The sequence below is a fragment of the Anoplolepis gracilipes genome, chromosome 4, assembly GCF_047496725.1.
Source record: "Anoplolepis gracilipes chromosome 4, ASM4749672v1, whole genome shotgun sequence".
NCBI lineage: Eukaryota > Metazoa > Arthropoda > Insecta > Hymenoptera > Formicidae > Anoplolepis > Anoplolepis gracilipes.
In genome coordinates, this window is record NC_132973.1 from 12,213,236 (window position 1) to 12,235,700 (window position 22,465).

The window sequence follows — 22,465 nt, forward strand, 5'->3', positions numbered from 1 at the left end:
TATGATATCGATTAAATTATAAATCCGCATAATCCCACATTACCGCACACCTCTAATTGCCATCAATAATTATCGCATACCTGTCAGTGCCCGGAAACGTTGTTAAAATAATGTTTAAACTGCACGCTTTAATTACGTTGCTACCTGTTGCTGCCTGATTGCAAAATAAATATTTATTTGTTTGAATATTAATCTGTTATCTGTGCATACGCTTGGGTATTATGAGGAAAAATATTCTTGGCTGTGCATCAAAAAGAGAATTCGATACTATCGGCCTCCCTTTAAACCACTTTAAACCAATCGCTATGCGGATATATCAGTTTGCCACAGTGTTTTTACCAGTGTTTATTGTATTTAAAATACGATGTAAATTTTATCTGCTCAATGAAGCGGACATAAACGCGCCTCGTTTCCTCATTCGGATACTTTTATAAAAATCTTACTTTATATCGACGTTTATAAGAGAGTATATTACGATCGCGACCGAAAATAAGTTGTGACCGTTTCTTATCAGTTTATCAATAATATCTCAATATTACCCGATATACCAGCTAAAAAAATGACCAGTAAAACCGTTACATGTAACGAAGAAACAGTTGGGTCACTTTAAGACAAGATAAGAAGTAACCGACTTGAGATCGTGCGTGCAAGATCGTCGGTTGAGAATCTATCATGCGTTAAAGGCGTGCCGCACGAGGGGGTAAGCACGATGCGTGTCCTATCTTAGCGTGGGGTGCACCTGTTGGGGGCCCCACGAGGAAGAGACCTCATTTGCGTGGGGTAGTCACTCACTGTAGCGAAGACGTTGGCGAGAGTTACGTGTCCTTTTAAAGAGCCGGATATCCTTTCGAGACACTTGTCCATTAGCAATTTCAACGGTTATTTTTACGCGGGATTATTACGTAACTATTCTACTGTATATATATATATATATATATATAAATGCCATGCTGAAATATTATATATATTTCACAACAAAACATAAATCGAATGTAGCATGATATATAAATGGACGATTAATTATAAATGACAATTATCTTTTTACTTATAACGTGTTATATAATTTCATTAGATTTCTTAAGATTTTGCAAAAGCTAAAAATTATTAAAATTTAACCGAGAAAAAAATGCGGAAAGGAATTTTCTTCGAATATTTTAGACAGGTTTGTGCCCATACGCCGCCCGATGATTCTCGTTAGGCTTTATTCAGAAATAAGACAGAAGCGGAGCCTAATGCTTCTGCGACGACCGAGACTAAACGCCTGGGCAGCTTGAAGCATTTCTGAACAAATGTAACGTGAGCAAGTATCCAGGGACGACAATCGGTTGTCATAGTTACCGGATTTGTCCGTTGTCCCCGCGCTCTGGAGAGCGTACCTTCAATCTGCATTGTTAAGATCGCGGACGCGCGAACGTCAATAAGTGCCGCCACTTACGGACGCATTTTGCGACGTTGAACGCGTGTATATATGCGTGCGTGCACGCGCAGGCGAGCGTGCGGAGGCGCGCGCGTGCCTGAGTGCGCGGAGGAACGTGTTGCGGGTTCACGCCGCGGAACCATTCGGAGAATGTGCTCGGGTAGAACGAGGCGAACAGGATTCGGACGCCATTACCGCGGACATTGTCCGGCGGAAATCATTAAACTAAAATCTAACTACGGGCTAATATAGCAAACCCGGGCCTATTCTGAAAGCTTTCATACCCGGCCGCAATTCGCTTCGGTTTAGGCCGCAAGTAGCGGGATGGGACAAAGCGTAACTCGTTGCCGAGATTCCCACGGATTCGCCAACGATGATGGAATCGGAATGAAGACGGTCAAGTTTCTATGTTAATCTATTCAACAGTTTCGAATAACATTTGTTTTTTATTTTTAATTGTACACATTTTGCACGTTACATAAATAGTATATGCATCTTTACATTTTAACGATTCTAAATTTTAGTTGTACATTCATATATAATTGAAAGTCATTGTAATCTAGACTAGTCAAAATACCATCAATACAATTACAAGCTTCTAACGGCGATACTTAATATTTAAAGACATTATCCAATCAATTAAATACTCAATGAAAATTCAAATTACTACATACTACTGTCAATAAATAAATGAGTAAATAATAAATTGCATAAATGTGTTTCACAGATTTTACTCTAACTAAACTATCGACGCTGAGTGTATTAGTTATACAGTTGCATTTGGCTTGAAATTTCATCAACAGTTTTATTCGGAAAATCTTAACGCTCTTGATACTATTTGATCCATGAATAATTGCTAAAACATAAAAAAGAAATTAGACGAAAAAGAGAAATTGTTAAAACGAGTAAAACGTTACATTCGAGTGAAAGTGATCGAGCAAGGCGAAACGAGCGGAAGTCGAGCTGGTCGCCCGACGTACGTACGTAATCCGAAATGAGTTTAAATAACAATTTCGCAGGAGAAAATGAGCCATCAAAAACAATGCGACAGTTAAAAGGTTTAATTCGAATGGTCAAAGGTGGAGAACTCTGTTTGACTGCAGTCCAGGCCGAGGGAAAGCGAGAAGCAGAAGCGGCGGGTAAGAGGAGGGAGGGGGACGATAGCGCGGGCAGGGTAAGAGAAAAAGAGGGTAGTGGTTGGAGCGAAGGGGAACGCCAAGTTGAACCGGTACCTTTCAGCCGACGTAGCTCGACCACCACCGTGCAAACGTTAGGTACGCGTGTACTTGTATGTGTCGGCGAATTATTATGGTGAAACGAGTACGAAAGCACCCCAATATCCTTCGTCGGCGACGCGGCTACGAATCCATCTCATATATATATGAACGCGTTTGTGTGTACAGGTGGAGATAAATATATGTATACACGGCGTATATCCGTGTTTCTCGTTGTGGCACATCATTGAGTATGAAGTTACTGGTCGGAGTAGGAATGCTAATACCGTGGCTGTCACCGCCAGCAACGGTTCACCAATCCGTCCGTCCGTCCGTCCGTTTGTCCGTTCCGCAATGGATTTAGACTTTTCCGCGCGATAGTTTAGGAGTGTCCCCGAAGGAGTAAGGAGTAAGAAGTTCATCAGCACGATGCAAATTGCAATTAGAAATCGTCCATTTAACGCGGACATTAGCTATTCAAAATACGAGACATTTTTCATTTCCCTGATGTTTTAATAGCAATTCAATGATGATGAAGTATTTTGAGTTTCATCGATCACGGATCTTTTTTAACGGCGCGTTCAATTTCTCGAGCGAGTGCGATGTATTTTCAGGCAGAAGTGTCTTCACCGCTGTGTTTGCGGTTTCCTTTGAAAATTTTGTATTAAAATGAGAATAGAGAAGCAAGCCTATGGAATAGTCGCTGCAATTATACACCATATATATCGCGCCACATTAATTTACAGAAAGATTCTGTGTGTTTGGTAGAGAGATAGATAGAATGGAGAGAGAAAGAGAGAGAGAGAGAGAGAGAGAGATAGCGATTCTGAGACTCAAAGATCATTTATCATTGAATCGACAGTGTGAATGACTGTTAAACCGTTAAGCCGTGTTTAAGGTTTGCACCTGTTTACGACAACACGCATTCGATAATCGGAATCGAATATGTCAGTCGCTCGGTTCTAGCGGATCACGCACATGTACATTACAACTTGATGGAGTAGGATGGGAGAAAAGACTGACTCTAGGGAGTCGATGCCATTGATCTGCTCGATCTATGGAAGCTGGACGCTCGCAAATCAACCACTACATTTATGTGGATGTATTCCGTTTAGCATACATGACTACACACGGCCACTTCTTGCCATTAAACTATTACTTCGATATAAATACGAATCGAGAGGTAAGTCAATGTTCATAAAATTAAATAAATTTTCTTTCAACATTTTAAGGTAGTAGTTTTTATATAAAATTTACAAATCTATATTTTTGTATGGAAAATTAAAATTTTACGCTCTTCTTAAACGTTGATAAAATTTGTCAATTGCATACGCGCCAACATTGACTGCTACTAATTTATTAGTTTAAAATAATTATGTGTTTCTCTCAAGGAACTGCGTTCTACGTCTTTAAGTTTTGTAGTAATAATTTTCATTGCTTTACAAGCGTAATTCCAATCGCACGCATTCAGACATCGAAGATCGATTTGGTGGCCGTGACATAACTCACTAAACAAAACGAACGCGCAACGCGGCAAACGGTGGTTGACAAAAAACAAAAGCAAAAGCCAGAAAAAATAGAGCGAGAGGGGAAGGGAATCGGGGTTGCAAAAGAGAGAAAACTAGTGTGAAAAGAAGCGGTAAGAGAGACAAGGACATTCCGATAGACGTAGCGAGCGGCAAAGGGAGAGAGAGAGAGAGAGAGAAAGATAGTTAGATAGATTGGATAGAGACGGACAACACGCGTAGCAAAGTGAGAGAGAGTACGAGGGTAGAAGCACCGCGCGCGAGTAGCGAAAGCTGCGCAAAAAAACCGCAACGCGAAATCCGGACGCTCCGGAAAAAAAGGGGCAAAAAGCCAGAAAAAAATAGTGGAACGCTCAACCCCGCCGGCGCGCTCCTCGCCTCCCAATGGTCCGATGGGGGGAAATGAAATCGACAGGGCGTCCACCTATCGGTCCGATGCCACGTACACAATCCAACGCGTGCATGTAGCATCCTCAACACATGTCAGCGGATTGCTTTGTCCACGTGCATTACGATACACGAGAGCGGACGTTCGGTGAGCATACATGCGCGCGCGCGCGCATACACACATGTACACACATTCGCGCAGCCGATCCATGTGCCCGTGTGTTGACGGCGCGTGTGTACGCCGACATAACTAAACAAGCAACAAGTGACCTTAAAATCTACGAATAAAAATACCGGCCACTGATCGGATATCGTGCGCAGCTGCAACGGAGAAGAGCGTAGGGGGTGAAACTAGGTGAAGGGGTGCGTTCTCACCGTCGCGTCAAGAAAGCTCCAGCAACCGGAGACGCAGGTCGGAATGCAAACATCATCGCGATCGTGTTTGAGAAAAATAAGCGGAGAAAGCCTAAGGCGGTAAGACGGGCAAGGCGAGTATCGCGCGCAAAAGGAAAGTTTCGTCGATTGAAAGTGCACACAGGGCTGATTGCGCCAGATTATAACCGGTTCGCGTGTACTGTTTCGTACTTGTGTTCTCTTCTTTTGCCAAATATGGACGCGATTATTAGAGCAGGTTAACGAGCGCGCGCTTCCCGGCTCGATTTCCTCGTTAATACACGCTAAATGCTACATGCGGGAAAGCCTCCTAACGCCCTTCGACTTTTCCTGATGAGAATTCGTTGTTATTCTAATTGATCCGCAAAGCGTATTGTAATACGATGAATAATTTTGCTGTATTAGAATTGTATGTAAATATATAAAATTGACGGAATAAAAGGAAGGATATTTGAATTTCAAATTAATGAAAGAACTTGTCAATGAATGTAGCTCGGAAATCGGAGTTTATAGAAAAATCTATATTAAATAATAAATCCTTTTTAATTACTATTGTTGTGATATCTTAAAACTTTATTTACTGGACGTATAATTTAATATTATCATTTGTTTTTCATTCGTGTAGCTGCAATTGTTAATAATAAAATAAATTACGCTGGAAGAAAATAATAGATCTAATCTTGGCGCGCAAAGACGGCGTGAGATTCCTTTCGCAGCACTAGCGCGCATAGTAAGAAGCAACAAGTGACCTTAAAAACTGCTGGGATAAAAATACTGGCGGTTGATCGAGAGTTTTGCACGCCGCCGCTGAGCCAGCGGTAGATTGGGGTATGATTGGGTAAGTGGGCTTTTCGGGGTTGGAGTTACACGGAGTGGGAGAGGGAGTGCAAAAAGTGGTATAACACTGAGACGCCGGTTTAAATCGAGTACATTGTTCCGTAGTTCTGCTCTTTTGTTCGCGTCACTTATTATAATGAAAACTCCTCTGTGCTGCTGAAAGACTACTTTCAAAGTATCGAATCATTCAGAAAAATTTTTCATTTGCAGTTAATAATTTTCGGAAACTTAATAAAACATAATTCTTTATAACATACAATAATAATGAAGTTGAATAAAACTGAAATGTTGTGTCAAGTCTATTAAATTTGCCGCATTTTTTCCAAGCTATTAATTTTTAACATTAATTTTGATATTTGATACGCATCATAACACACGCGATGAGAGATTTAAATTTACTTTATATGTTTATTATTTTCTATAATTCGAAGATACAAGAAAAAGCTTTCGGCTCTTAATTAGAAATATTATTCTACTTTTTTCATTATTTAAAATATTTTATATTAAACTAATTATGTGTTTTATAATAAATTATGCTTTTACATAACGTAGGATCTCGTTATGTCTACAATTACTATAATATCATAGTTGACCTTTTTCCACAATTTGTATCTTATATCAAAAGATATAATATAAAATTCTTGGAAAAAAGAATCTTGGAAGAAAGATATCAACACCTTCAATAGTGGTTTTGATATCGTATCGCGCTAATATATCTTAGACGTATAAAGGAGAAAAGCGAAATGTGATGCATTATTAGAGAGCAAAGGTGGTAGATTTCAACCCCTTTTCTCGCTAGTTCCGCCGACGGCCACCTAAGCAAGAGCTCGCCACTGTCCAGCAACCCTTTCACTACCACAGACCGTTCTCAACCCCTTAGCACGCACGTACAGTCTACAGACTCGCAGCGATTTTTCTTCGGGTTGCACCAACACAACCCGCCGGCGCTTCACCACTACAGATCCGGACACCCTGTCGCGCGCGCGGCGAGAGGTTGCGCGTGTCCTCGTTTCGCGTATCGAAAGGGTAGCGGAGCCTCTCTTTTGCCGGCGATCGCGCATGACCGAACACGCTCGCCGTCCTTCTCGCACCGCTTTCTCGCACCGTCCTGTACCGGCGAGTGACCGACTAAATTATAGGTCCGTTCGCTTGTTTATTCACGCTTAATTACGCGAAAACTTTGTAATGCTCCGGATGCGTGTTGTGACTGTAAAAAAAAAACGAAGGACTGGGATCGATGTGATACCGAGCGTTTCTCGCTAATAAAAGTTACGTTCTTTCGCGCGCTGAAAAACATTCAATCTCAATTTTTCGTTCGACTAAATAATATTGTAGAAGAGAAAGAGAAAGAGAGAGAAACTTTAAGATCGCGACGTTTTTTTCTCATGAATCTGCGGGATTTATCCGAATCTTCGAGACGAAAATGTGTGGTCAAGGTATCTGACTGATATATATCGAACGCACACTATTTCGCCTCGGAAATACCGATATTACACGTTGGAGTATCCGCATGACTCACACGTATATGGGAAGTATCGGTGTGATAAAATGTGGTCGCTCTCTCGCACCTGTTTCCATCGTGTCTGTCTCTCCTTCTTCATGTACACCTTCATAAAGGGTAAGAGCGCAATGGTCAGCCTGCAGCGGCAGCTCTTCTCTCTCCCTCCTTCTCTCTTGTCTAGCCCCTGCTGTCTCATCTGCTTCCGTCTGCGTCGTGCTATCCCTCCGGCGTGCAAGCTTTTCTCTCTTTCACCCTTACCGCGGCCTCCGCAAGCTCCGTCTTCCTCTCCTGATCGCTGTCCGGCGCTGTCTCGAATGAGTTCGGTGGCGCTCGTATCGTCCGTCGACGTGTCCTCGTCGCGCTCGGATCGGAAAAGCGGCGCGCCGTCTCTCTCTCCTACGAGTAGGACTCACCCCTTCCGACCCTTGTCCGCTCTATACATCCACCAGCGACGATTCCGTCGCGAGCTTACACGATCGGGATCTTCTTCGTCGCACCGCCGATTCGCCCGTTGCTATCGTCTTTCTCGGAGTGGACTCGTTCAGGAACGCTGGCGAGGTCATTGTCGCCCCGGGGGTAAGATGTTCTATTTCAATATTTTTTGATTGAAATTTCACTTTAGCTAGATTTTGTGTATTTTACTTTATTGTTTCGTACTTTTCTATAGCAGATAAATGCTGCATTTTTATCGCACTTTTAGCATGAAATATATAATGTCGCATTCTTAATTTAAATTTATATTGAAATAAATATTAAGTAAATCAAAAAATTGCAAAGCTATTGATGGGCGATAAATAAAAATGCGAAACACGCGTTAACATTTCTTATTTAATAACAAATAAATCTCATTAGCGAGTAGATCGATGACGAATCTTGCAAATATATGGAACGTCGGAATTGATGGTTCAGACTCTCCCTCGTGTCTCGAATATTCAGCAATCGTGTTTAATACGATCTGGGGGTCTCCGTGAAAAACGCGCGATCGCGATTCTTAAATAAGTTACAGGCGAGCAGTGGTGGAGCAGTATAGCGTAGCGTTAATCGACGTAAACGGCGTCTCGCATAAATCTTCAATTTTACCGCTCCGGGCAGTCGGGTTCCCGCGCCAGAGCCAGCGCCAAGGGGCGGTCCTGCTACCCCGTAGCACTTTTCTCTATCCCTCTCCCGGGTACGAGCGTCGTATCTCGCGCGCACCAATCCTTCCCCCTCCCCCTCCCCCCTGCCACCCCGTCAACTCCTTTCCGTCGGTCCACCGCCTCGCTCGCCCACTCGCCGGTCCTTCTCTCCGGCCGGCGCGGCGCGGCGCGGCGCGACGCGCGGATCTTCTTTCTCGTTCGTTTCCCACCGCCTCTACTCGATCTCCTGATCCGCCGTCCTCGTCGCTCGTGTAACGCGCCTAGGAGAAGCAACGGGCGAGCTTGCGATTGCGCGCGGCAGGGGCGCCACTGTACGGGGCGAGTGACCAAGAGGGGCCCCACCGGCTTGCTCCGCCGCTGGCCGGCGCGCGTAGTTCTCTCCCTTCGGCTTACAGCATCCGCCGGAGCTTCTCCTCTCTCCGCCTACGCTGGTGCGAGTGTGCCGTGTGCGCCAGTGCGCCCGCAAGCCCGAAAGTTCGCGCTCCGCCACGCAGCCCAAGCTCTCTCTACCCGCGCGCTGATCGGCCACGTTCGTCAGGCCGGGAGCCCCGAACGCAAAAAGAGGCACCGGGGCCGCGCGCGCGAGCCGAGAAAAAGGACGAGAGAAGGAACAATTTGTTTAAAGTATATTTAGAAAAAAAAAGAAGACAAAAGAAAGTTGTTTTTTTTTTTTCATAAAACGGAAAGAAATTTTCTCGCGACGGAAGGAAAGGTGCCGAGGGGGGAGGAGGACTTCTTAACGCGGCTCGCGACTCGATTGTAGATACTGTGATGTTAAAAGCTCGCGCGAGAGCTTGCAGTGAGAGAGAATCGAAGAGGATCGTCATCCGGCCGGCTTCGAGTGCGCCGATGTTGTGAACGTCTTCTTACCCGTCCTCGTCCTCCGAATTTGTCTCCTTGGGATCGGCGCGACAAACAGGTGAGTTTACAATCAACGAACAAAGGAAAGCATCGAAATCTTTGAATTTTTGGTTTTTTTTTCCTTTCCTTCTGCGTCTTGTTGCTAACTCGCGAGCATCGTTCGCGCGCAACGAACTCTTCTTCTCTTAATGACACATCGAAGCAATCTGTGATTGTGTGAACTATTTTTTTTAAAAAGACAATTCGTCAATCGAAAGGATAAACGTAAGAAATTTTTCTGTTTTATGATATTTTACGATATAAGTTACGGCATGAGATAAAAAATATACATACCTTAAGAGAAGAAGAGAGAAAAATAATTCTGCGAAGTCAAAGATTAACAAAAATTAATATATTAATATATTTAATTCTTACGTTAATTATTCACGCTTTAATTAAATAAAATTTAGCGAAAGTTTTTTTTTTCAAAATAACGGAAAATACATGCGAAAACTGTTTTTTACACAATTAAACAATTTTACAATAACACTTACTTTCTTTCAGTAGATAGGTACGTTGTGAGTTCGAAAAATGACTTTATATCTTTCGCTAGTGATCGAATTAGTTATCTCTCACATCTCACGATGTCCGTAATACACGGACTGTTTCCCCTTAGGTTAGTTGCGCTACGAGCGAAGGAAAAATTCTTGATCGTGTGGTGATGTCAACGGTGACAGGTGTAATGTGTTGATGCTAACAGTGCTCACGTCAAGAAATAATAATCAAATAAACTCGTAAAGGGAAAAATTTATAATATCAAAGTGATAATAAGATTGTGTAAGAAATTTAAATCTTACAACGTAAAATACGATGAGTGAATAGTGCACACATAACTATCTAATGAAATGAAGTGTAACGTTTACACGATTGGTACAAAATATACCGTGTAATTTTGCTATAAGTAATTGTGAAACGTTTTACTAAAATAGATATGTTAAAATATTTATCAAATATCTCAATCATATGTTTAATTCCATTTAAAACTTGGATTGCATTAAAAACCATTACGTATTAACGTTATTAAACAAGAGAGTTTGTGCTTTTGTATGATATTTTATTAAAAATGAAAATGATAATGTGACATATATTATGTCATATTATAACATTTATAAAAAATCCTCTAATATATTTAAAATAAATGGTAGAAATACATACCAATTGCAATATATGCAAATATAATTTTCTGCAAAAAAGTAGTGCCGCGTCAGATTTGCAAATAACTTAAAATTTTACATAAAAACCGTGTTATGTGATAAAAGTATAAACATGAGATGATTTAACTGTGAGAATAAAATTAGAATAATATGTAAATTGTGATAAAAAAAGTAATGATTGATCGATAATAATTCTCGTGGTTTTTTAACATATAACAACTTAAGTTGTATTTTTAAAATTGCGGTGCGATATATAGTATTGATAACTAGAAGAAAATTTTGAACGTGTGATAATCCGGCAAAACTTATCGAAAGCCTCTTCGTGACAGTAGGTACGGTTGGCTCCTGTCAGCCGGAAAAGCGGAGATGTCAAACATTGTTCCGACGGCAGCCGTTTAACCCGCGACAGGTTCGAGACAGACGCTACGCGGATACGTTTTTAAATCAATAACATAAACCTCACCGAAGCTTCTCTCAAATATAAATATAAAGTATAAAAAGATGTATAAACAAGCAAAATACATTTTGCAGGCTAAATTCAATTAATGATACATTTAAAAATTCGTATCGTTGCATTATATAATATATTTTTATGATAATTCGAAAAATACTATCACGTTTTAACGTATATCAAGTACAATAATCATATTATGTTTCTTGTTTTTTGCGATAAAAAAAAAACAAGACAATTAGAAATTGAAATAAAACTCAGAAAGATACGTAAGACGGCCAGTGAGAATTCGCGATCGGTGTTGTAGAATAACGCTTCATCATCCCCTATTTTTACTATTTTTAATTATCGCGCAACAGATTCGTACGTAAATATCTTTAAACATGTTTGAAGCAGAAAATCTTGGAAATATTATTTCTATCGTACACAAAATGGTTGCATCGATGAACGATGAGATAAGTATCCATGGAGCACTTTTGAGATGTCGTTCGAACAGTCGTCTGTACAGAACTAAGATCACGAAAAGGAATTACCGAGTCCAATGGAAAGTCCAGTAGAACCAGTTTCGCCGGTTTAGGTACACGCTCGGAAAAAAAACCCGGTTTTGGAGCGAAAGGGTTGCAGTAAAGCGCGCGGCGGAACTGTTTTGCTGTCGGAATGCCGCGTGCAGTTAGCGGTTCGATCGATGGTCGCGTATAAACAGCTAATAATCAAACGAATCGTGTCATAAACAATCCCCGCGGTGGGGGCGGTGGGGTGGTGGTAAAAGTATAAATGAGTGTCGATCGGTAGTGGGGTGTATAACCAGGGGTGGGGGTGGCGGCTTCGAAAAGCGCAGAAAAGCTTGACCTGCATAAAAATTTGTTTCGATACATCTGCCACCCTCGCGGCTCTTTTTACTGCGGAATGTTATAGATAGACGAGACGTCTTCTGCGTCGTAGGTTCTAGAACCTCTCTTATGATATTCATAATACTTATATATTTAGGCAGATTGTGTGGTTTAATATCGAACTTTTCGCAAAACTTGTTGTTATTTTCCGCTAAAATACTTTGATTTTTTAATCGTTTCGATTATGTATTGTGCTACGAGCGACATTTAAAAGTTATAGGCCAAGTTAAAATTGGTATTAGTTTTTTCAAACTTTGAGTAAATGTAGATGTAGACAATTACTCGTTTCGGCATTTAAATGGATACAATCTCGTGGTCAAAGGGTCAGGCGTGAAAGAACTTTTGTGATACTGCATCGTAAATCGAAGTTTGTTCTTGTATTTATTCAACTACATGCTCTTGATGTATCATTCCAGTTTTTAGATATTTTTGGAAGAGTTTTAGATATTTCTGGAGATATCTATGATCGTTCGTAGTCTTGTTTATAGCTACCAAAACAAATTAATCTTGTTACTGTTTCTTGAATTTTATCTATTTTACACAGTTTTGAATTACGTAATGGTTTTGCAATATGGTTTCGCTTATATTTCGAATATATCACATATGTTGAATATATGTTTTAAATAAATTGTTATCTGTCCAAATTATTGTTTTTTTGCACACATATACACAACTTAATTTTTCAACATATTAAACTCTTCTTATCAATAAAAATACAAATATATTATACATATATATTATATTATATTATGATGATGATAGTACAGATTGTAATTTCATATGCAACTTTTCATTAGAATTACATTTATTTTAAAATTTATTATATTTGTTTATATCATTTATTTGAATAAATTTATTTATTCTCAATCGAATTTAAAAAAGAATGTAATAATGTACGTAAGAATGTATTCGATGTAAGGATCATGTATTTATTGTCAGTGCAAGATCTCGTTCTCAAAGATATAAAACAATATGAATGTATTCAGTACGAATATTTTAAGAATCTACAGACAACTTTGCGAATGTATTTTTTAAAGAACATATCTTAGGTGTTATATACATGGTCTTAAATGACAATAAGGCCGTAAGACAATAAGATGTAGAAGTTGAAGAAAGGTAACCGTAGGAAATGAATATGAACCATTTCACCAACGGCCAGCTTATGTCAACATCTATATCTTACAGTTTTACATTCTTAGACTTCAGTTATGCTGGACATAACCGATAATTTATGCCGTAAGAAATTGACCAATCACAATTGAATGTGAGAAGAATAATCAAATATGATCGGTCAATTTCTCACGGTTTACAGCATAAGTTTACCGGTTAGAACCAACATAACTGAGGTTTTACTATTATTGTAGAGCACGCATTATATTTTATGATCCTTACGTTTACGAATATTATAATTATTATAGTTCACAAATGAAAGATTTGCAAAATACAATTAAATCTTTTTTCAAGAAATTGCAAGAAAAAGAAAATTGTTCAAATAATCACATAATCTTACAAAAATTGTTCACAAACTGATAGCGAGTGACGTTTCGTGTTTTTTTGTATAATTTTCATTTGATTTATTAATATATATATGTATATTAATATATTTGATTTTTATGTTGTACTACTTGTCACAGTGTCATATAATTTTTGGTGTATTTATTTCGACTGATGTATCTCGATTGCGTATCTATCTAATTTTTCGTGTTTACTGTTTTATATATATATAAAAATATAAAAAGATTTGCTTGCATTTTCTGAAAATGGAATCGTTTTAATAAAAAAAATCGTACGTGCACAAATATGACTTTATTGTTCGTTACGAAAAATAAAACAGAAAAGAACAAGAATATATGCTCGTATTTGCCCCGGAAGGCATAATGGACTTTTATTCTCGCAAGGAACACTGGCCGGTATAATCTCCCATCTCCCAGATGAGGATTCTCTTCGTTAACGGAAAGTATCGATGAAAGTAATACGCGAGGTCATAGAGTTCATCTCGAAAAGAAACGGCGGCGAAAGTGATCTTGTCGGCGCGTCACATCGGCGCGTGACCAGAACGGAACGTGTAGTCGTCGAAGATCGATGCGCCTGAAACCGTTCAAAAAAATGACAACAATATATACTGTCACCCTTTTCCCCCTCCGTTCTGTAAAAAACCACGAGGTCGGTCCCGTTGTTGTCTCTCGCAGTGGGAACGCCGGGCGAGGGGTGGGGAATATGTGTGCTCCGAGGGTGAACGGTATGATAACGTCGAACTGGTCGACACGCGATGTATCGGTTGGCGAAGAGAGGAAAAAATAGAGAAGAGGGAGGTGGGGGTTGTGAAGGTTGCCCCCGAAAGAATCGAAAGTTTCCGTCGAGTCGAGATCCGCGGAGAGCAGCGTGGCGAGGTGGACGGGGTGAAGGAGAAAGGGTTGGGGCGACTCGAGGCTGCTTGCTTGCTTGCAAGAGCTTGGGGTGGTACGGAGTAGGGGGATACATCGGGGGTAGATACAAGGGGACGGAAAGGACACGCGTGTAGAGGGGATACGAGTCGAGGGTGAGTGGGTTAACTGCAAAACCCGATCGTCCGTGTTTTTATCTTAAGACGACTCTCCTCCGTAGAAGCTGTAGGAGACGAGAAGAAGGGGTTTCTCGTCTCTGGAAGGGATTCTCCTCGGCGTCGAATCCGCCGTCGGAGGGGCAGATACGGCGGCGGCGGCGGCGGCGGCGGCGGCGGCGTCGGCGGCGGCAACGTCGGCGGCGGCGTCGGTAGCGTGCGTCGCGAGGGGGTGCAGGAGGGGGTGATAGTGGTAGGACTGGAATCGACTGGGAGGTGGGTGGGGGTGGTAGTCTCGCTCCTACGAAAGAGTCGGTGGGGATAAGACTACCCTCGGAGGCAGGAGTGCGTTTGCGCCGCCGCCGTGGAGGTGGCATCGGGTGCTAAGGGTTGCTTATTCGCCCTGGTCCCTGGCGGGGGAGGGTGGTCTCTCTCTCGTCCGCTCACGACGGGGGTGGGGAACCCCTCGTCCCCAACTGCAGGGTTAGGGTGGTCTTTAGGTCTGTCAGTAGCAAAGCGGCGGCCTCATCATACGGAGCTGCCGGGGCTGCCTGACCAGCGAGGCCGAAATCACTTAAGACGCGTACACCTTGTAATATACCCACCGGTACAGATACGCGCGCGCGCGCACCGTCAGCTCACCTACACATACACACATACACGTACACACGTACACGTACACCGCATACATCGACCAACACGTACACGCGCCAAACACGTATACACTCACACGAGACTCCTTGCGCGCGCGCACACGTAATACACGCGCGAGACACACGTACACCGGAGGAAACACTGATCCACGTACACGGCTACAGACATCCGGCTTACATGCACGTGCGTACACGTCCAAGGAACGCGCACACCCGCTCGCGGATATATACGTATGCTCTAAGGACACGAAGGACCAAACGCCGTGGAGCTGCGCGTCCGCGAACGTGGTGCACGACGCGGTGAACGGAAGATTGCGCGGAATCTTGAGTCGCTGCTGGTCGCTAGCAGCCTACAGACAGCCAACGAACAGACAGTGCTTACTGATATAGTGTTGATCGTGGGGTAGAGTCGACGTGATTTGCAATGACGACGAAGAAAACTTTCGCGGAAGACAATGTGATCCCGCACCGATTTTTCGCGATCTCGTCGAAAATGACTGGTCGACTGATTGTGAGTGAACTGTAGGTGGACTACAGTGGTCGTGATCGTGTCCGAGCGTCGGGTCCACGGCACTTGCATCTTCGAAAGAACATTTGTGTCTACGTAACGCGAATCTGCGTTTTCTTTATATCAGTCTGTGATCACCGTGTTACTCCTCCGCCGCGCCGTTCGTGACTCAGTGTGACACGTGTGTTTATCTCGGGGATAACGTGATCGCATCGTAGACAAGGTAAAGTTACGTGGCCGGTGCATCACTTATTGTCTTCGCATATCAAGTCATTTATACAGTATACAGTGTTTCGGTGCTCTTTCATATATCGAGTTTATTTTCGATTCGTGCCTCGGATATTTCCCAAGCAAAAGCATATTATATCAACGATACTTGGCAATACTGATTATACGTTGGCAGATGAACGTATAGAAAGCGACGCGAAGAAATATAAAAACTTACAGAGATAAAGGAAAAAGAATTGATTCAATTCTTAGAGATCGACTTTTTTTCGTGTACTTCTTCACCCTTCGTCCGAGTTCCTTCCGAAGAAGGTTGTCCGGCGTTGCGTGCTCTTGTGCAGTAAAACGCATTCGTAATGCGTTTTTCATTATACGCGAGCATACTTGGTACTGATTTAGTTTCGAGTCGCGAGGATCCGTGATTAATGATGGACACGGCTTTAAATTAGGACGACACAACGTGCCATTAAATTAGCGGATAATTTGATACAGAATATAATATGCGCGGTATCGGTATCGCCAAGTGTCGGGATAGAATTTGATTCGGTCGAATGGCGAGGTTATCGATGGGCGCAGAGTGGAAATCATATTTTCGAGGCCCATCAACGTAATTTTAATGCGCCATTCTTCACGAGGTGTATAAAATGATTGAGCTGTGTGTGTCCGCGGCGCTATAGATGACATGCTGATTTTCGAAGCGGGTGAACGCGCCGGTGATGTTTAAAAAAACCTAGCCCTCTGGTGAGGCAACACTGAAAAGAGCCGCGATTTGTATTATCCGGTGGTGTTTGAGATTTAATTGACCCCTCCATTATTTATCGCGATTGTCAATGCGTGGTTTATGCGGTGTGTGTTACCAATGTGTTTCGCTTTCGTTCGCTCATATCATTGTTACGAAATACAATTTATGCTTTTTGCTTTCTGTTGCATTTTATTTATATTTTTCCCATGTACTACATGTGTACCTGTATGCCTCGCCTAATCGACGCTGCAAGCTCTCGTCACAATGATGGTCCAATTAAATGTGCAATCGTGTATGCAAATTTACTAAGCTCCGAACGACGAAAGCTTGCGTGATCCTTTACATTCCTTCCAAATCCTTGTTCTAATTTATATTTTATTTTGATACAGTTTGCATCGTAAGGCGCACAGTATGGGAGCGACGGTGACACTTGGTTTGCGTAAGACGTTTCGTAATTACGTTTGAACGTCGTTGGAAATTGGCGATTGTGCGTAAATAATGTTTCACGTTTACGCATACGCAAGTCTTCTTAGTGATGACGTGATCTCTCGCGCGTCGTTTCCGTCGGAAATTCTTCGCGATCGCGATTCTCAACATCGCGTTTACATGCACTTTATTTTTTTCTCATCAAGAACATCTCGCTGTCCATCCAGTAATGCATCGGGGTTGTTCAACTAATAAAATCAATATTTTCCGACCTTTATTTTCAGCAATCTTAAACTGTTGGCTCGATATCTACCATTTACATCTGAATTTTTTAAAGAATCAATTTAAGGTTCATGCACCTCGGAATTCATAGTACAAATACGGCACGAGCCAACATGTAAAATTAAAGAACATAGCTCGCGGATGTGCTACTGATTGTGAAAGATATCCAATGTTTTAGTCAGTGCTCCTTGAATTTCGTTGATTGACCACAAATTATGTTGCATGTCATTTTCTCTTTGTTTTATACAATTAAAGTTAAATAAAAATTGTTTTTCACCATATCCGCAGAAATTTGGATTTAAAAATCCGAAAACGAATACGGATATCAAAATTGTGCCCGTTTCTTATCAAACACAGTATTACAAAATTTGTAATATTACAATTTCTAAAGGAAGACTAAATTGCGAATTAAAATTCGATGATTATTAGTATACTATAATTTAGACTGAATTATAATATATATTAATTATCTTTACAAACTTTCGGTTAAAGCTTGAAAATCACTGATATTTTCCTTTCGTGAAATACTTTTTACGTGTGATGACTTTTTGCAAGTTCTTTTATTTACAAATTCTACAATTTTTCCATAATATTACTATAATATTTTTTCTACAAAATAGCGTATTCCATTAATTAAATTTAATTATTTTTATATCGCACATCGTGCAGGCACTTCAAATTAGATTGATAATATTCTATTTTTTCACAAAAATGAAAATAACTTTGTCTCTCTATATCTCAAGCCTAATATATTGTTCACTTGTAAAAATATCGTGCTTGCGAGTGCATCATTATTACACAGTACATAATACATAGATTATTCAACAGAATAAGATCGGAATCGAGCACAATAAAGACGTTATTACAGCGTATTCCTAAAATAGCTATAACTACGAGTCTGTATCATTGATAAAGAGCATCTCAAAAAGAAGTTTGTTACTACTTTGTGTTTTCTCAGTTACCCTTCGTACATTTAACAAGATTGCATTTAGATTGAATAGAGTTTGCTATTGCCTCGGCGAAAAATAGAAATCTCTTACATATCTTTCAGTTAATATTGAAGAGAGAAAAGTTAAGCAAATGTATGTACATATGTCATTGTACATCTATATAAACAGATCAATACGATGGAGTAAAGTCGCTTTTTATATCGAGAGAAGAAACTACAATTATATATATATCTCAAAGAAAAGTGTCGACATTTCGTACAACGTAAGATCTGTGGAAAACTATAATTTCGTGTAAAATATTTCGATGGTACAATTTACTTTGATCCTTCGTAAGAGGCCTTTGACCTATAATCAACGAATGTGTCAAACAATACGGGGCAGCTGTCACTGTCCCTGTCTCTGTCGCTGTCGTTCGTTATCAACATCTGCCTCGCAGAGCAGCGCAGTAAGTGTAACGACACAATACGCATGCATACGCACACGCGCGTATAAACGCGTCCGTAATCTACAACAGCTTCGAATTCAGAGTTTCACGCTTATCGCGCGCGCGAGTCTCTCCTTCCAATATTTGTTCGCGGCGAAAGGGGGATCGAGTGACTTTTATCAAATGGCTGTATTGTCGTCGAAAGAATGGACGTCGCTTTCCCACACGATGCGCTCCTTAACGTCCTTCATGTTCGGATTCGTTAACGGCCGATAAAATATGCGCGCGCCGTTGACACTTTTGCACAACTCACGCGCGTCGACAATTTTGACAGCAGGCGCTACACATATGTATTTCGATACGTTACCGAAGCTGCTCGGGATAAGACACAATACGCGTTTTTTTTCCGCTAACATTTTTATAATCGCAATATGTGTATAATTATAACTACGATGTCTACAGTTGAAAGTAAAATCGTCTGTCGCGAGAAATGAACTTTACATACACGCGAAAGAAAGGATAGAGGCAACTTACTTGATTAGCTTACTTGCTTGACAGCGGATTGATCGAACGGGATTAAAGTTCGCGTCTCCATTACAAACGATCTTAGCGTTACTCAACCGCGACACTCCGGTTCTTAATTAATTTTGCTAAAGCTAATTTGCGGCAAGGATAAAAGCAGATTTCCGATGTACCGAATCGCGTAACTTTTTCCCGATTAGGGAGCGTACTTAAGCCCCGACGACAGAAAGCTCGGATATTTGGTTTAATGAAATCTCGGGATTATACGCGATTACGAATTCAGTGGGGCCTACCGGGTTTCAAAGTTTACATCCGTCCTTGCTCGCGAAACTTGCGGCACGTCTCGAGCTTTTCGGTGAGAGTTTCCACTTCGCCTTGAGATACATCTAGAACCGTCATGCGTCAAACAATCGCTGGCACTTTCGTATATCATTTATATAAGATTATACAGTATGGTCTAGGGAAATTATTCATTCCACGAATCTCGAATGCCGTTGAGATGCGTTTTGAAAAATGTTACGAGAATATAAAATATTTAATACTTGGACGCAATAAAAGAGTGTTTTATATAAGTTTATAATTATACTCGGTGTATACGATACAGAGATATCAGAACATACATATATAAATATGTAATCGATACGAAAAAATATCCGAGAGATCAAGAAAGATAATTTAACCGCTAATATAAGCATATAACGAATAAGCGTAATTACGGCTATTTGTCAGGCAGCAGCGCCTCGAACAGTTCAATTATCTCTTTGTGCAGAAATATTACTACAGAAATAATATTAATACAAAAAGAAAGTAACTAAGATCACCTCGAGCAATGAATTCCATTACGCACTTTGTCAGCGCATATTATATTTCACCCCCTTAAAAAAATACTTGCTTTTCGAGTTGGGAATGGATTGTCATTGCGCGAGAGCTTAATCGCTCTCATTAGTGAGCCTCGCATGTAGACGAAGAGCTCCGATTACATAGCGTTCCCCATACTGAAGCGCGATACTCGAGGATCAGTCGAGGATCGTTCGAGAATCGAGCTAGCTGCGTGCGAATCGAGCGATTGGGCCGGGCTCCAAACGAGTCGGCATACATCGGGCTTTAGGAGTTTCATGGCCATTATTATGGATCATGTCCCGGCAAGTGTTGGGAATAACGCGCTCCCAAACGGCCGTCGTTGTCAGAAATTCGCCAAGTTTCGGACTGCTGCTACGTTTTGATGCGTCTTAACGCCTCGTCGTCGTCGTCGTCGTCGTCGTCGTCGTCGTCGTCGTCGTCGTAGTCGTCGTCGTAGTCGTAGTCGTAGTCGTTAGCTTCATGCAACGCGAGACAAAACTTTTGTCAGATCTGTGAATTGTCGGGTGTCCTAATCTCTCAGGACACGCGCGGAGAAGTAACAAAGTAGGCTGCATGCGAATAAAGTTCAGAAAGTTTTAACTTTGCGGAGGAACCTTTCACACAAGCGTAGAAACTTGGAAGAAGAAACCTTGATCTAATCGGACTATGCCGTAGATTCGCGGAATGAAACATGAGGGAAACTTTCGCGATCGATATATTTGAGCAGAAAAGTAACGTCACTCGTCGTGAAAGGAAACGCGACGATGGAAACAATGTCGAATGAGCGATGCGGGCGAAGTAACGAGCAATAAAAACGTGCGGAAAGTAACTCCCTTTGCTTTGTAAAGATTTGGAAATACGGGACTTTTATGGCCTTTGCGTGAGGAACTGCTTCTTCGCGCGAGACGGTGTTCCTAAGCTCGTTGAAACAAATGTAGCCGAATACCGGCCTATTTGCATACTCATTGTGCTGTAAGTGCTTCACCCTAACGGCGGTGGTTGGTAGATCTCATAGCAAAACGGGATGGTGCGAGGTCTCGAAAGTACGATGAAAATTGTTAGCACCAGACAAGGAAGTGTCGCCTGAAAATAATACGTGAAATTAAAGTTGCATTATAAATTCTCCCTTCTTTCCTTTAAAATTATTTTTGATATTTCGAAAAATTTGTTTCGTTCTTTTATTGTTTTGCTACAAAAGTTTTTTTGTCATTTTTTTTTTTAGTTTAGATAGAGACTAATGTGATATAAAACAAAATATTTTATTTATAAAATAATAAAATTTACAGCTCGTCGATTTAAAATCAATATGAATACAGGCATGGCCAATGCGAACGAAAATGCCAATGTTTGTATATATGCGCGGACAATCCTTTTATTAAAACAATTAACTTTCCGGAACATTTTGACCATTGGTTGTAGTCATCTTTAGTACAGTGTTTCGTTTACATTAATAGAAGAAAATTTAAACGAGTACACAAATATAAATGACATCTCGAATTAAATGAATGAGACCAAATTATTAAATCGTATCTATTATTTGCTGATCGATAACGTTTCTAGCGTTTGGATTTCAAAAATATTCTTTTGGCGACAATTTTCGTTGCTTTTATTTATATTTTTTTTATGTTGCCGCGATCTTCCTGATTGTCCGATTTTGTCTTAATTATCAGCAAACGAGAATATATGTAGAACACAATATCTGCTTTTGATTTCGAAATTTGTCGATCATTACCGACAAGTTTCGAGAATATAAAAATTGTAACATATTATAAATTCTGATAACGACGATCTGAATGAATAGCTCTTGTTATATTTTTTATATATTTTTTTATATTTTATATGGTATATATATATATATATATATATATATATATATACACACAATATAATATATATATATATTAACATTGAATTTTTTCTTTTTGATCATATCATTTTTTTGTTGTATTTGCAAATTACGTTTATTGACTACACTTATCTGTATTCACATTGCTTTATTTATTGTATATATTGCAATGGAATGAGATGTTATATTGCAAAGAGCATGACAACAAAAATTCCGCATGTATGACAACACATTTCATGGTTGTTATCTCAACGTGTAAGTATATTCGCAATAATTTCCGTCATCTTGCGGCCGAAGCCCTTATCAAAAATACACCGAGGAATTCCCCGTTAAATCTCTCTAATTTCTTACAACATCAGCTTGAAATCTAACCGCAAAACCGCGAACAATTTTAAAAACGATACATGCCGCATTATCACAAACGTTTTGCAATCACTTGTGATGAGACGTACATCTAGTGTTATCGATACGATATATTAAATCACGATTAATGAATACTAACAAGATACAAAAAATACAACTATCATTATAGTATAAAGTATATACAATGTAATTTAAGTAATTACAAAATTGACGTTGATTTGCCGACATTGCTTGACGCAACGATTTTTCGTGCTTCAGAAGGAAAGACTTTCCCCAACTCGGGGCATAAGATCGCGGACATTTCGTCAGCCACGCAATGACTGCCGAAAACGGAGAGCA

At 40.6% G+C, this 22,465-nt stretch overlaps 1 protein-coding gene across 1 annotated transcript in view; it reads left to right on the forward strand.

Annotated features, from left to right (window-relative positions):
* Positions 1–9,217: 9,217 nt before the first annotated feature.
* Positions 9,218–22,465, forward strand: part of LOC140665396 (uncharacterized) — a gene marked incomplete at its 5' end in the record, with an annotated part of 77,424 nt that continues 64,176 nt past the window's right edge. The window contains one exon of the mRNA XM_072891486.1: positions 9,218–9,330. Coding sequence (XP_072747587.1) covers positions 9,218–9,330 — 113 coding nt within the window. The remainder of the gene's footprint in view (positions 9,331–22,465) is intronic.